Source organism: Equus przewalskii, chromosome 26, assembly GCF_037783145.1.
Source record: "Equus przewalskii isolate Varuska chromosome 26, EquPr2, whole genome shotgun sequence".
Lineage (NCBI taxonomy): Eukaryota > Metazoa > Chordata > Mammalia > Perissodactyla > Equidae > Equus > Equus przewalskii.
The window spans coordinates 30726899-30739555 of record NC_091856.1 but is presented as its reverse complement, the minus strand read 5'-3'; the positions used below and the strand labels follow the sequence as shown (position 1 = coordinate 30739555).

The following is a 12657-nucleotide window of genomic DNA, read 5'->3' as shown; positions in this document are numbered from 1 at the left end:
GTAGGATCCCAACTCCTGTGAAATCTGTGAGGTCAAGGTCTTGTCAACCACAGCTCTCTGCACTCACAGAGAAGACCTATAGAAGAACTCCTCAGAGCCACTTCAACAGGGGAAATGATTTAAAGTTTCTTTTGATGGGTAATGTAGGCAAGAAGAGATGTAATAAAATGGAATCCATCAGAATAAAGCCAGGGATGAATTACCTGCTTCGCACAAATTAAAATTTTTACACTGCCAGTGAAACTGGTCTTCCCCCCTTTGCTCTCCCCTGGCTAGAGGCTGACATTTCGCTGTGTCACTTGCACTTGGCCAAACCCACATTTGCTGCTCAGTTTGAGGAGGGGGCCATGGAAGGCAGATAAATGACAAGAGGGAAGATAATCATTTGGTTCGTGTGAAAGAGCAAAGCAGACCCGAACGAGAGGAGGGAATTTGAGAATGATGATTTTGATGATAAGGAGTAACTGTCCCCTGGTTATATGATTTTATAGTAACAATAAAACCAAACAAAATAATCATGAGACTTAACAAGCTCCTAGACCTTATAATTTTTTGTGAGACACAAGGAGGAAGAAGCAGGAGCTTCTAAGATCCAACTACTCAGCTTTTTTCAAAAGTCTCTAGGCAGGAATGCAGCTGGTTCTAATCACAGTGAACTGAAACAGTAACAGGGGCCAAAGGTGCAGAAAGAAAACTTATTTATAATAAATTTTAAAGGCAGTGGCTTTTCTTTATAAAAGAAACACATTACGTGACATAAATCAAAACTGTAATGAAAAACTAATTTTCCTATCTAAGTATATAAAATATAAGAGAAGCTTGCAGTAAATAAGAATGAACATTTTTGATTTATTCAAAGTTTCAATCTAAAACCTCAATGAAATCTACCACCTTTATTACAAGGGGACTGATGGTTCCTGAACAGAAAGAAACAAAGGTCAAGGAAGATGGCACCGGACACTGGAGAGTGACCCAAACTGGCCGAGTGTGCAGAAGGTTTGGTCCAATAGATCACGGACAGGCTAAAAGCCACATTTTGTTGAGAAATGACGTCAGAACTGGTTAAAGAGTATAAACCTCCATAAGAAAATTAAAGATGGCGGACTGGATTCGGGCTCTGTTTACTTCAAGTCAATGATGTCTTCATCCGAGGAAGCCGTGAGCTGAAAGGGGCTGCTGCCCCAGACTGGGCTGCCTTCTCTGTCTGCCATGGGCTCCTGCTCGGAGCCTGTCGAGTGGTAACGCCCCTCGGGATTGGCTTCGGAAGTAGAAGGACTTTCCAAGGAAGCCGAGGTGATCCTGGAAGAGAAAAGTCACCGTAAGAGGATCACTGCTTTTTCAGTGGGAGCACCACTGACCTGAGCCTATTCTCTCTGGAAGGTTCCTGCTCATCGGAGCTCAGAAGCCTGCCTTCCCCCACCCCCTACCCATCATGGGGAAGGGGGGAGGAGCAGGAGTCACCCCCCACTCCAACAGAGCTTGGGTTCTGCAGTCAGACAGTCCTACCTCATGCGTTGTTGTGTTAAAATAAAAAACAAATGGAGACCAATCTTGAAAATTCCCTGAGCAGACAAAACCAGCTTAGTCATATGAAGTTTAATTTAGCTTATTTTGCAAGACTAACTTGACCTGGGTCATTTCTTGCTTACTCCTCTGGAAATCATAAGCAAAACTTGTTTCCCAAGGTTGATATGCGGTAACCACTGAGCAATTCCCTATCATTTAAGAAATTTCTAATATTATAACGAATCTCTGTGAAGAATTGGCAGTCACAGCCTCCTCTATAGAAGCCGCTTCATAACGACACACCCCTGAGCCTCATGCCATGTTTTGGTGTGAGTGCCTCCCTTTGCCAATGGTCTTTTTGGTGTGTGCACCATAAACTTTTACGAATGACTACTTCAGTGTGTCATTGATTTTACTGTTATTTATGAACTTTTGACAGCTGTGAGTTTTAAAGGCCAGTGGTGACACAGAGGAGGTGTTTGTGAGGCGTTTTTATCTTTCTAAAGTGCAAATCCGGATAATGTCACTCTGCCTAAAGGCCCCCACCATGGCTCCCCATGGCCTGAGGACAAGGCTGAAACTCCTACCCACAGGCCAAAGGTCCTGGCCCTGCTGACCCCTCTTGACAGGTGCAAAACCAGTTTGACCAAATTCAAGCTGTTCATTCCTTAAACTAGTACTCGCCCCTGCCCCGCTCTGTTCTCTGTGCTCAGGCTGATCCACTCCTCTCTCTCTCTCTGCTGGTCTGCTGAAAGCTCAGCTTACTGCCACTTCCTCAAAGAAGGCTTCCTTGACGCCGCCCGCCCCCCCCCCCCCCCGCCCCCAGCCCCGAGCAGACCTATCCACCACCCCCATTACTTATCTTCTTTTCAGTTTCCTTACAACACCTGTCACTACTGGAAGTGATTTAATTCACTTTTTGTTTACAGGTTTATTGTCTGTTTCTCCACACTGGGATGTGCAGTCCATGAGGAAAGGGGCCTTGTCACGTAGGAGGGCTCAATAAAAGTTGGTGGGATTAAAGCATGCGTGCATGCTGCCCCTCTCTCGGCCGGGCTAACGCTCACTTGATTTATGGGGGTTGGCTGGGCCCTTCCTGATGTTTGAGACCCTCCCTGCCCCAGGTGTGGGGTGCACGGCACCCCTCATCCTTCTGCATCACTTGCCACCCTGGGATGTAATTCCTAGGATGTCCTTCTTGGCCTTCCCGACTGGCCTGTGAACCCCGTGAAGGTCATCTCCATATCCCCAACACCCAGCTCAGTGCCAGGTGCTCCAAGAAAGTGTGCTGAATGAATTCACGGAGCCATGTGCCCCCTGCCCTCACACAGGAGCATGCATGATGATGCCTGAGGGACACAGAGAATCTCAGGGGACAAGTCAATGGGATTCAACAAATATTCATTGACATATGATACTGAACTGCCATCCAGAAAGGCTGTTCCTATTTCGAGTCCCACCAGGAGTATTGGAGAGTGCTTACTGCCCATCATTCTCAACGTATTTTGATGAGCACTTGTTGGATTGCTAGTGAGGTCGCCCATTTGTCTGGGCCCCTCCTGGGTGGGCATGTTCTCTGGGGATCCTCTGAGAGGAGCTGGACGCTGACCCTTGGCTGTGGCTGGTCAAGGGGCCAGCCCTTGGGGTCATCAGTTGACAGAAAGGGCCTCGGGGGCAGGGCTGGGACTCAAAAGGCTGCTCCCCTCTTTACCTGTCGCTGCTCGTTGACCTCACTGTCCCTGGCTTGGGGCCTCCCTGGCTTTCTAACCGCTTCCGGGCTTTTGACTTCGCCTTTGGTGCTCCTTCTGACCGGGGTCCACCTTCGTCGGAGAGGCCTGGAGTGCAGGGGAGAATCAGAGGTCAGAGGGCAGTCACCACAGGGCTGCCCCAGAGACAGAACACACCTTTTTCTTGGTTGAGTATTAGTGCATTATTGGGCTGCAGTCAGGATGAAAGATGATAAAATATATATTTTTAAATAATTGGTTTTCTTGGTAGAAGGTTGTTTTTCTGATTATAAAGAATATATGTATTGCAAAAAAAAAGACTCAGAAGAGTCTGTCTACCACTGAAACTATAATTCTCCAATTCAGATGTTCAATTTCTGAAAAGCACGGTGGTCTGTAACAGTGGTTGGCAGATTCATAGGGAATCGTGGGTTAAAAATAGCCATGCACACACTGTAAAAGCACAGTGGAAGCCACCACCTCTAAAGCCGACCGACTTTGCCAAGGTCAAAGCCTGCCTCTCAGGTGGCCGGATCCCCTTCTCCAGTCGTTCAGGAAACGTCACTGCAGGGCAGGGGTGTTAAGGCCAACTGTCCTCGCAGTTTTAGGCCACGCAGATCCCAATTCAAGCTTTCAAACCACTTCTTCCTGGTTTAACACATCGCTTCCATTTTGAACCAAAAGCTCTCTAACAGTCTAGCCTTTCACAATTATCACGGGGCTTTGTCTTTCTCTGGTCTGGCCCCCGGCCTGTAAACCGAGGGAGAAAGGCGTAACCAATATCTTGCATCTGTACCCTCCCCACCGGTGTGCCCCGTGGTCTAGGGGCTGTGAGAAGTGATAACTGAACTGCAACACAAACGTGAATTTAAACTTCTGGATAGACAAATATAAAATATCTGAGAAGTACAGGATGTCAAGCCTTCTAGACTCTTTTCTAGGAGATTGGACATATTTAGATACATCTATTTTAAAAATTGTATCTGGCTAGACATACTGTTTACAAACTGCCTGACCATGGTTTGGACAGCTCTCCACACCAATGCACGTAGATCAACACGTCATTGTTGGTGGGTAAACTGCATGGCCTTCCTTGGTGTAGGTGCACTATAATTTATTATTAGTTCCTCATTAGAGGAAAGTTTCTTTTTAACTCATTGCTTTTGAGGATGATTAATATCCAAAGATAAAATCAGCTGGTATATTTACAGTGAAAACACAAAAATCAAGAGCCATTACCCAGCAGCTCCCTGCGGGTCCTGCTTGCTATTTCTTTAATCTCCATGCGGGACAGGGACAAGGAATGAGTGACAGGAATGGCAGCGATGCCAACGCCGATGGAAGTGGGTGGGGTGATGACCTTGGAGACTAAGGGCGATTTCAGAGGTCGCTCGATGCTTCTGCCAACAAGGTTTCTGAGTGGAATCTTGTACAGATTTTTTGACTGAATTTCACCTGAAATATGATTAAGAGAACCTCAAAACTTGAAGAAAAGTTCACATTATTTACAAAAGGATAATTTCTGGTTCCTCAACATAGCCGGCATGAAGGAAGGTTTTATGTCGCACGCTGATCTTTCAGGTCTCATTAGGAGCAATTAAGTGAGGGTGCCTGACAGCCTTGTTTTTCAAGGGCATCGTTTTCAAGGGTAAATTGGATAAAGTGCCCCCACTTCTGGTTACGCTTGCATAGAACAAAAGAGTAGACGAGAAAAGCGAACAGCTGCAGCCCAGCCAGCAGCCCAGCTGGGCTGCTTGGGGAGCTCCGTGCTTGATCAGAACAAGGAGCCATAAAGACGACTGATGTGGTGAGAAGTTGGGAAAAGCGCCATGTTCAGAGCGAAGCGGTAACCACAGCAAAGGCCTCTGGGATTCAGGGGCAAAGCCAGATAGAGTGAAAGACTGGGTGTGCTGAGTAACGTATCGGTTTGACGGCTAGATCCTTTTAGCTATAAAAACCCGCCGTATCGTTAACATCCCTGAAGGAAAAATAACTTTGCTGTCTAGCCCTCAACTCCCTTCTCCTCGTTGAAATAATTGTTTCCATAACCGGATTTTTTTTTTTCTTTTTGGGTATCACAAGGTTTCTTAAGAATGCCACCAATGCATTCAGACTGCAGGTTTCTTTACGGCTTTAAATAGTGACTTCCCCGCATGTCGATATTTGACAATGAACTAGAGAAATCAGAAGGCATTAAAGATATCTATTAATAAGACAGTAAAAATTGGACTTCACCTTCCCCCAGGGAAGAAGGAAATACTGGAGTCTCTCGGCCCGGGGGTGTCTGAGGAGAGTTGTGGGCGCTGGTCCCCTTGGAGCCGCCTCCAGACGAGACCTCATTCACGGCAGCGGTGGCTGTGAAGTATATATCCGACTGAAAAGAAACAGAAAGCGTCGCGATCTGCTGGGGTTACACGCCCTGCGCCACGGGCCCTCCCGTCATCATCGCCGCCCGAGCTTCCACTGTTCCTCAAGCTCAGCTGCTACAGCCTCGGGGCGCAGGCCCGGGGAGGGGGCTTCCAGAGGAAAGCCCTGACTGCACAGTTCAGAGTTTTCCTCATCTATTTGTTGGTAAACAATAGAAAAGAGTCAATTCCCCACACACCTTCTGCAAAAACAAAACACATCACGAATTTGGCTCACAGGAGTCTCAGGCACTCGGAGCGTTAGAACTCAAAGGACCTGGGGACTTAGTCCAGGCCATTTTACAGATGGGGAAATGGATCCTTCACTCACTGATTCAGCAAACACTTGCGCACATCTGTACTGTGCAGGCCTGGGTGATAACGCAGTGGTGTGCTGGAGGCAGCTTGTATTGACTCATGAGTCCCGATTTACGTGCCGATTTTCAAGGATTTTGCATGTTGGCTGTTAAACACAGCCATTATTAAACTTAAAAAAGATTCTATCGAAAACAAAGGTATTAAATATCAAAATGCAACCATTCCTAATTATTTTACTACGTTTGCTATTATCTCTGCTCTTGAGGTTGTTTGCATCAATGGTATCTGCATGGTGGAAATACTGTCTACTAGTGGCTACGGTACGTCTCCTCCCAGCTCTGTGTTCCATGGTGTCACATGGGACGCTTGAAACCAACTGGCGGGACAATTTACGCCATGGGAACTGGCAAATGCTACAAATCAGAGCTTCATTTGTCGTTTTGTTGACTGTCTAAACAAAGCTATGGAGAAAATGTTAATAATGAAGATTAAAATTAAATGTATCAAGTCGAGTGCTGAAACAGAAGTTTTGGTTTAATGACTGATTTGTGCGAGGGTGAGAAACAGTTTAAGAGTAGATCACATATTGGATTTAATGACAACAAATTTATCGGAAAAAGAATTAATGGATTGAGATATAACTCCAGCTGTAAAATCATGGTTGGACAGCAACCATGGGCGGGTTACGGATAAAAGAATTCAGCAAAAATTAACAAAAACATTTTGTGGGAGCCAATTGGCTAAACGGACTTTAAGATAAAAAGCACTGTATATTTTATTATTATTTGTAAATTGTAAGATATTTTAATTTTTATGTCAGCAAAATTTATACTATGCACTACATCAACTAATGTACGTATATACACCACACACACACCTATTTCCCGGGCAGCTGGTGGTTAAACATTGGCTAGCATGCCACTGGCGCTGTGTTGGCGAGTAAGACGCTCAGTCCCTGCTTTCACAGAACTGTCCGTGTAGTGCGGAAGCAGACAAATACGTGGTATTTGTATACACCCACCACCAAATGTGAGGCATGTTGGGAAGGAGAAGGTACCACAGGGGGTGCAGCCGGGGGACCAGCCCAGGGTGGCAGGGACCAGCCCAGAGAGGCACGGCCAGGGAAGCCTGTGTGGGGCTGACTCGGGGGAGGGGACTAGAGCAAGACCTCCTGGATTGTGCGCCAGTGATAGAAGACACCTTGGGAAGTCATCTTCCTTCCTGCATCCCTTGGTTTTGCTCCAATTTTGTGTTACTAGACATGGATTAGTTAGTTAGTTATAGTCTATAGGATAAAAATTCAAATTGAGGATAGAAAGCGGCAAAGGAAGAAAGTGATATTGCAAGCTCTTTCTTTTCTAGACTTGGACTGTCCTTCAGTGCACTGTGACCACTGACCTTGTCTCTGATCAGGGAGTTCTCGTCTCAGCTGAGTGGTCCCCAACTGCCACCAGCACCGAATGACTCTCTTAACAAAACTAAGGAGAGGCATTTTGAAGCCCAAGGGGCCACACATAGAAACCCAACCCATGAGTCTGTTTTCAGCTCTTTCAGATTCCTCCTGGCACTTTGACACACAAGCAGTATTGTCATCATCAGCCTAACCCGATGAGAAGAAATAAAACTCCAGTTCTACTCACCCTGCAGGCCACGAGCTGCAGCTGAGGCACGACCGCCGTGTGGACCAGGTTCCCGTTCACCACCAGGCGGATCTCCATGGAGTCGGTGGTGAAGGCCAGGAGGTATGGGAAAGCACAGACTGCAAGGAGACCGGGCAGTCAGCTCCCGTCGGCTGCCTTGGGGCACATTCATCCTCACTTTTCCAGAAACTGTCATCTCTCCATCCCTCTGGCTGCTTCTCTTCTTCCTTCACAGGGCATGTCCCCCAATTCTAAGAGAGCCTGCACTCCTAAGACAGCTCCCCTTAGTTGCCAAGCTCCTGCTCTAAGTAGGTGTGCGCTGGCTCCATTTCTCCTCGCCATCTTTCCTACTGCAGTCCTGCAAGCTGATCTTCTGTGAGGCTCACTGCCCAGGTCCTGCGACACTTTCCCCCAGTTGTCCACACGACAGCATGACACACCCCCTCCTTTGGCACGTGCCGTTCTGCCTGGAAACCCTGCCCTCTACTCATGCTTCATTCCCTGTTGCTTAGTTGCTCCTCCTGTCGTGTATGTTTGGGCAGGGGCTGCGTCTTATTCCTCACGGTCCCTCACAGTGTCCCTCGGGTTCAGTGCGTGTGTTGAGTTGTTTGTTAAAGGTCAGCCCCTCTTCTTGGAAGCATTTTTATGACACACTGACTTTCAGGCACGGCAACTCCCTGGCTGCCCTGTGATGCCACCTCTGCCTTTTTCACTGGCCACTTCTTTCTCTCTCTTCTTCCCACAGGCCCATTCTCTCCCCTTGGCGAACTCATCCACTCTCTGGGCTTCACCCTGGTGACTACCACAGCCACCCCTCTAGCCTTGACCTCCAGCGTTGTGGCTCAGAACATGAATGCCATTTTCAATCCCTTCTCTCTTTTTTACCCTCCTATCTAATGTGCCATCAAAGCCAGACCAGTCCTCCCAATATCTGGACTGGTTCCTCTGCTCTCCTCTCAAAACTCTATAATGTTTACCTGTCAACAAACACTTTTGCTTTGAGGAAAACAGTACTAACTGGAACATTCTTGGCTCTGAGCTGACTCTCACCAGGCAGATGCCAGCTGTGGATCTTGAACCACAGAAAGGAAACACCACCACCCATGACGCTTCCATGGCAAAGTACCTGAGTTTCTATGATTCTAGACTTTCAAGCTTCAAAATATGTAAGAATGGTGCTGAATGCCTTGTGCTTCTCCCCCAGCTCAGTCAGTGTTAAGGCTGGAGATCTTGCTCTCGAATTTTAGAAAAAGGAGAGTGAGGCCCAGAAATGAAAGGATCCTGAAACATACTGGTGTGCTGAGAACTGATATTTAATTGTTCTCAAATGTTCATGTGCTCAGAACTAGGAGGAACAATGGAAGACAACAGTTCCCAAAGGGGAACAAAATGAAAAACAATTAAAGAAGAAAAAGAACACGTTGAGCATTCATCATCCTCACATAATTTACGGCAATTTAGCAGCAAGCCAGCAAGTTTGCTTACACAGAACTGAACAGCTCAGATGTGCCTATGGAGGGGAAGAGCAGTGTGAGAAAGGTTATCTTACCAATCGCACAAGGAGCCTGGTTCCAACAGAACTGGAAGTCTGATGCAGAGGGTTGAACCAAAAAAGAGCCACCATTAAATGGGCAAACCTTTTTATAGATGCAACTGTCTGCAACGAAACAATAGCGACTCATTTTTGTTAGAGACGACACTCAGATAGCTGTTATCAGACAAAAGAAAAACAGACAACGAGAACAGCATCCTGTCTGCTCATTCTCTGTAAACAGCTGGATGCCAGATTCTCAGGGCCAGGAGGCAGTCGGAGCCAGAGTAATATTGACTATAAGTAATCACAGCTGCCATTCGTGGACAATTTACTATGTGCCAGACACCGAGCTTTAAAAACGCTATCCCATTTAATCTGTACAACCTTATGAAGTAGATGCTATTATTACGCTCATTTTACAGATGAGCAAATTGAGGCAAGGAGAGGGGAAGTAGCTTGTCCAAAGACTCGCAAGTACCACGTCAGGGAGAACACAGGTCTGCTTGACGGTGGAGAGGAAGGGACACCTGGTGGAGCCCTTGGATGGAGGAAGCCCTCCCGAAAGGCAGATCGCGCTCTGAGCCTCACTCGGCAGGACAAGTGCGGTGGGCGCTGTGGACTCCCCCTACGCCAACCGTTTATCAGGAAAACTTGAAGCCATACGCCTGTATCACCTTGTTGACCCTGAGCCAGCCTTAGAGTACGTGAGGCCTGGTTCATTCAGTTCCCCTGTTCCTGGCCGGCTCCGAGCTTTAAACACAAATCCAGGTGTTTCAGATCCTCTTGGAGAAAGTCCATGTAGGAACAAAGGTCCCTTTTATTCCAGAACCCCCATCATGTTTTAGCCGTACAATTTTATTTTTTAATTATTTTTTAAAACAGCTCTATTGAGATCTAATTTATATACTATAAAATCCATCCATTTTAAGTGTACAATTCAATGAATTTTAGTAGAGTCCTGCACTGCACAACAATGCTTCGGTCAACAATGGACCACAAATACGACGGTGGTCCTATAAGATCAGTACCACACAGCCTAGATGTGTAGTAGGCTGTACCACCTAGGTTTGTGTAAGTCACTCTATGATGTTTGCACAGTGACGAATTCACCTAACAATGCATTTCTCAGAATGCATCCCTGTTAAGTGACACGATTGTATATTTACAGAGTTGTACGACACAATCACAATCTAATTTTATAATATTTTCATCACCCGGCAATAAAACCTCATGCCCATCAAGTAGTCACTCCCCAACCCTAGTGTTAGAATTGAAAGCTGCGATGTGGGAAGAATGTCGGTAAGATGGCAGCAGGAGTCCAGCTCAGCAGCAGCCCACAGCCCATCTGAAGCTCCCACTCTGTCAAATCCTTTGGGAATGTCCTGCCCCATCGGGGCTTAGGGACTCCTTTGATGTGACCGCTGTGCCTTATAATGCCCTTATCTTATACTGTCTTGTAATTGTTTATTTAACAGAGTCAGTTACTAGGAGAGGAGAAACTAACCAGAGTCAGTATTGTTTTGTTTAGCTACAATGGATCCACTAGGGTCAGTATTGTTTTGTTTAGCTACAATGGATCCACTAGGGGAGAAAAGCATTCTGGCTCTCAGCTAAAGAACTTGCTCCTAAGAAAACCAACATCAGGAAGGACCCCGATTCCCCATGGCATGGCCCCTCACCTGCTGTGCCCTCTCTGCCCCCTGCCTGGGGCTCTGGACACTCTGCTGCGCCTAATCTTCCCCCCTCCAACTCCGGCCCCAGGGACTTCCTCTGGCAATGCTCCCATCTCTCCTGTGCCACCAGTTTCCCCTCTCCATTGGATCTTTCCCGACAGCCTTAAAACACACTGTTTATTCCAGCTTTTAGGAAACAAGATCCCTGACCTCTCTCCCTCCTCTCGCCCGTGTACTCTTCCTTTCTCTTTTTCCCTTAAAGCAAAATTCCCTGAAAGACTTGTCTGGATGCCGTGTCTCTATTTCCTCTTTCCCATTCTCTCCTGACCTAAGCAATCAGGCTTCTGCCCCAACTACTGCCCCAAAGACACGCTTTCTCATCAAGAATTTTCAACTCCCCCTCGTAAATCCACCAGCAGTTTTCAGACCCTGTCTCCCTTGGTGTCTGAGGCAATGACACAGTGAGTGGCTCCCTCCCTCCTTACATTGCCTTTCAGGACCCCACCCATTTTAGTCTGTCTTTCTAGCCACTCCTCAGTCTACTCTGTTAGTCTCTCCTCTCTCTCTCCCCACTTCCCCATGGGTAACCTTTAGTCTCATGACTCTCTTAATTCATGAGTCTCTCAAGTCTCAAGTCACTTATATGCTAATGACTCCCAAGTGAGTATCTCCAGCCAGCCCTCTCCCCTGAGCTCCCCACTTGCACATCCAGTGTCTCCTCTGGGATGTTTAGGAAGCACTGACATGTCCAAACTGAACTCTTCATCTTTCTCCCCAAACTTGCTCTTCTTAAAGGTTCCTTCATCTCAGTAAATAGAATTCTCCATTCTTCCAGTTGTTCATGCCCAAAACTGCAGAGTCTTCCTTTTCTCTTCCTCTCATATCCCACATTTGATTCGTCAGCAAATTATCTTAGTTCTCATATTTAAAACACATCTAGCATCTGACCACTTCTCAGCACCTCCACGACTGCTGTTCTGGTGCAGGCCACGGTCATCTTTCATCAGATGAGCGCAGTTGCCTCTTAACTGGCCCGGCCCTCACCCGCTTCAGTTAGTTCTCCACGCTGCACCCAGAGTCTTCCTTTTACGCCTAAGTCAGATCGTGTTGCCTCATGCTCAAAATCCTCCAGTCACTCACCAGAGTAAAATCCAAAGGCCTTTCATCTGCCAGCCCTGCCTGAATCGGGTCCTCTTTGCTGATGTCATTTTTAACCAGTCACACCCTCACTCACTCTGTTGTGGCCACAATGGTCATCCTGGGGTCACCTCGAACATACCAGAATGTTTCCTCCCCGAGGTCTTGACAACACTGGCCGTTGTCTCTGCCTGGACTCCTCGCCCCTGGTTATCTTCACGTCCCGCTCCTTGACTCCCTTCAGGTCTTCTCTCCGCTCACCTTCCAGTGCCACCTTGCTTTTTCACCTTCTCTAAACAGAGACCTGCACTCCCCACACCTGCCAACCCCGGCCCCTCCCCTCTGCTTTATTTCCCCTTAGCACTTACCACCACTTAACATACTAGGTATTTTTCTTATTTATCTTGTTAATTGTCTACCTGCCCCCTTTGAAATGTACACTCCAGGAGGGCAGGGATTTGTGTGTATTTCATTCAGGCTGAAAGCTCCAGGCAAGTGGGTGCTCAGTAAGTACTTGCTGAATGAATGAACGACTCTTCTTTCCTCATCCCCACTCTGGAAGGACACAGCAGTGTTGTGTTTCTAAAGGTCCAGGTCCCTTACACATGACTCCTCTCCACTCCCCTGTCCCACCCCAATTCCCACCAGGGGAGAGCAAACTGCTGGTGGGTTTGAGGGGGTTTGGGCTGGGGGAGACCCCAGCTCCCTGAGCACAGA

At 47.2% G+C, this 12657-nt stretch overlaps 1 protein-coding gene across 6 annotated transcripts in view; it reads right to left on the bottom strand.

The window, feature by feature from the left end:
- Positions 1–829: 829 nt before the first annotated feature.
- Positions 830–12657, bottom strand: part of GARNL3 (GTPase activating Rap/RanGAP domain like 3) — a 148150-nt gene continuing 136322 nt past the window's right edge. For 5 of the 6 annotated variants that reach the window (XM_070595513.1, XM_070595514.1, XM_070595516.1 and 2 more), the window contains 6 exons: positions 9146–9253; positions 7597–7715; positions 5469–5607; positions 4473–4688; positions 3218–3341; positions 830–1299 (listed from right to left, as the gene is read on the bottom strand). In XM_070595513.1, coding sequence (XP_070451614.1) covers positions 1122–1299; positions 3218–3341; positions 4473–4688; positions 5469–5607; positions 7597–7715; positions 9146–9253 — 884 coding nt within the window. In that variant the 3' untranslated portion in view covers positions 830–1121. The remainder of the gene's footprint in view (positions 1300–3217; positions 3342–4472; positions 4689–5468; positions 5608–7596; positions 7716–9145; positions 9254–12657) is intronic. The other variant, XM_070595517.1, reaches the window with a different exon arrangement.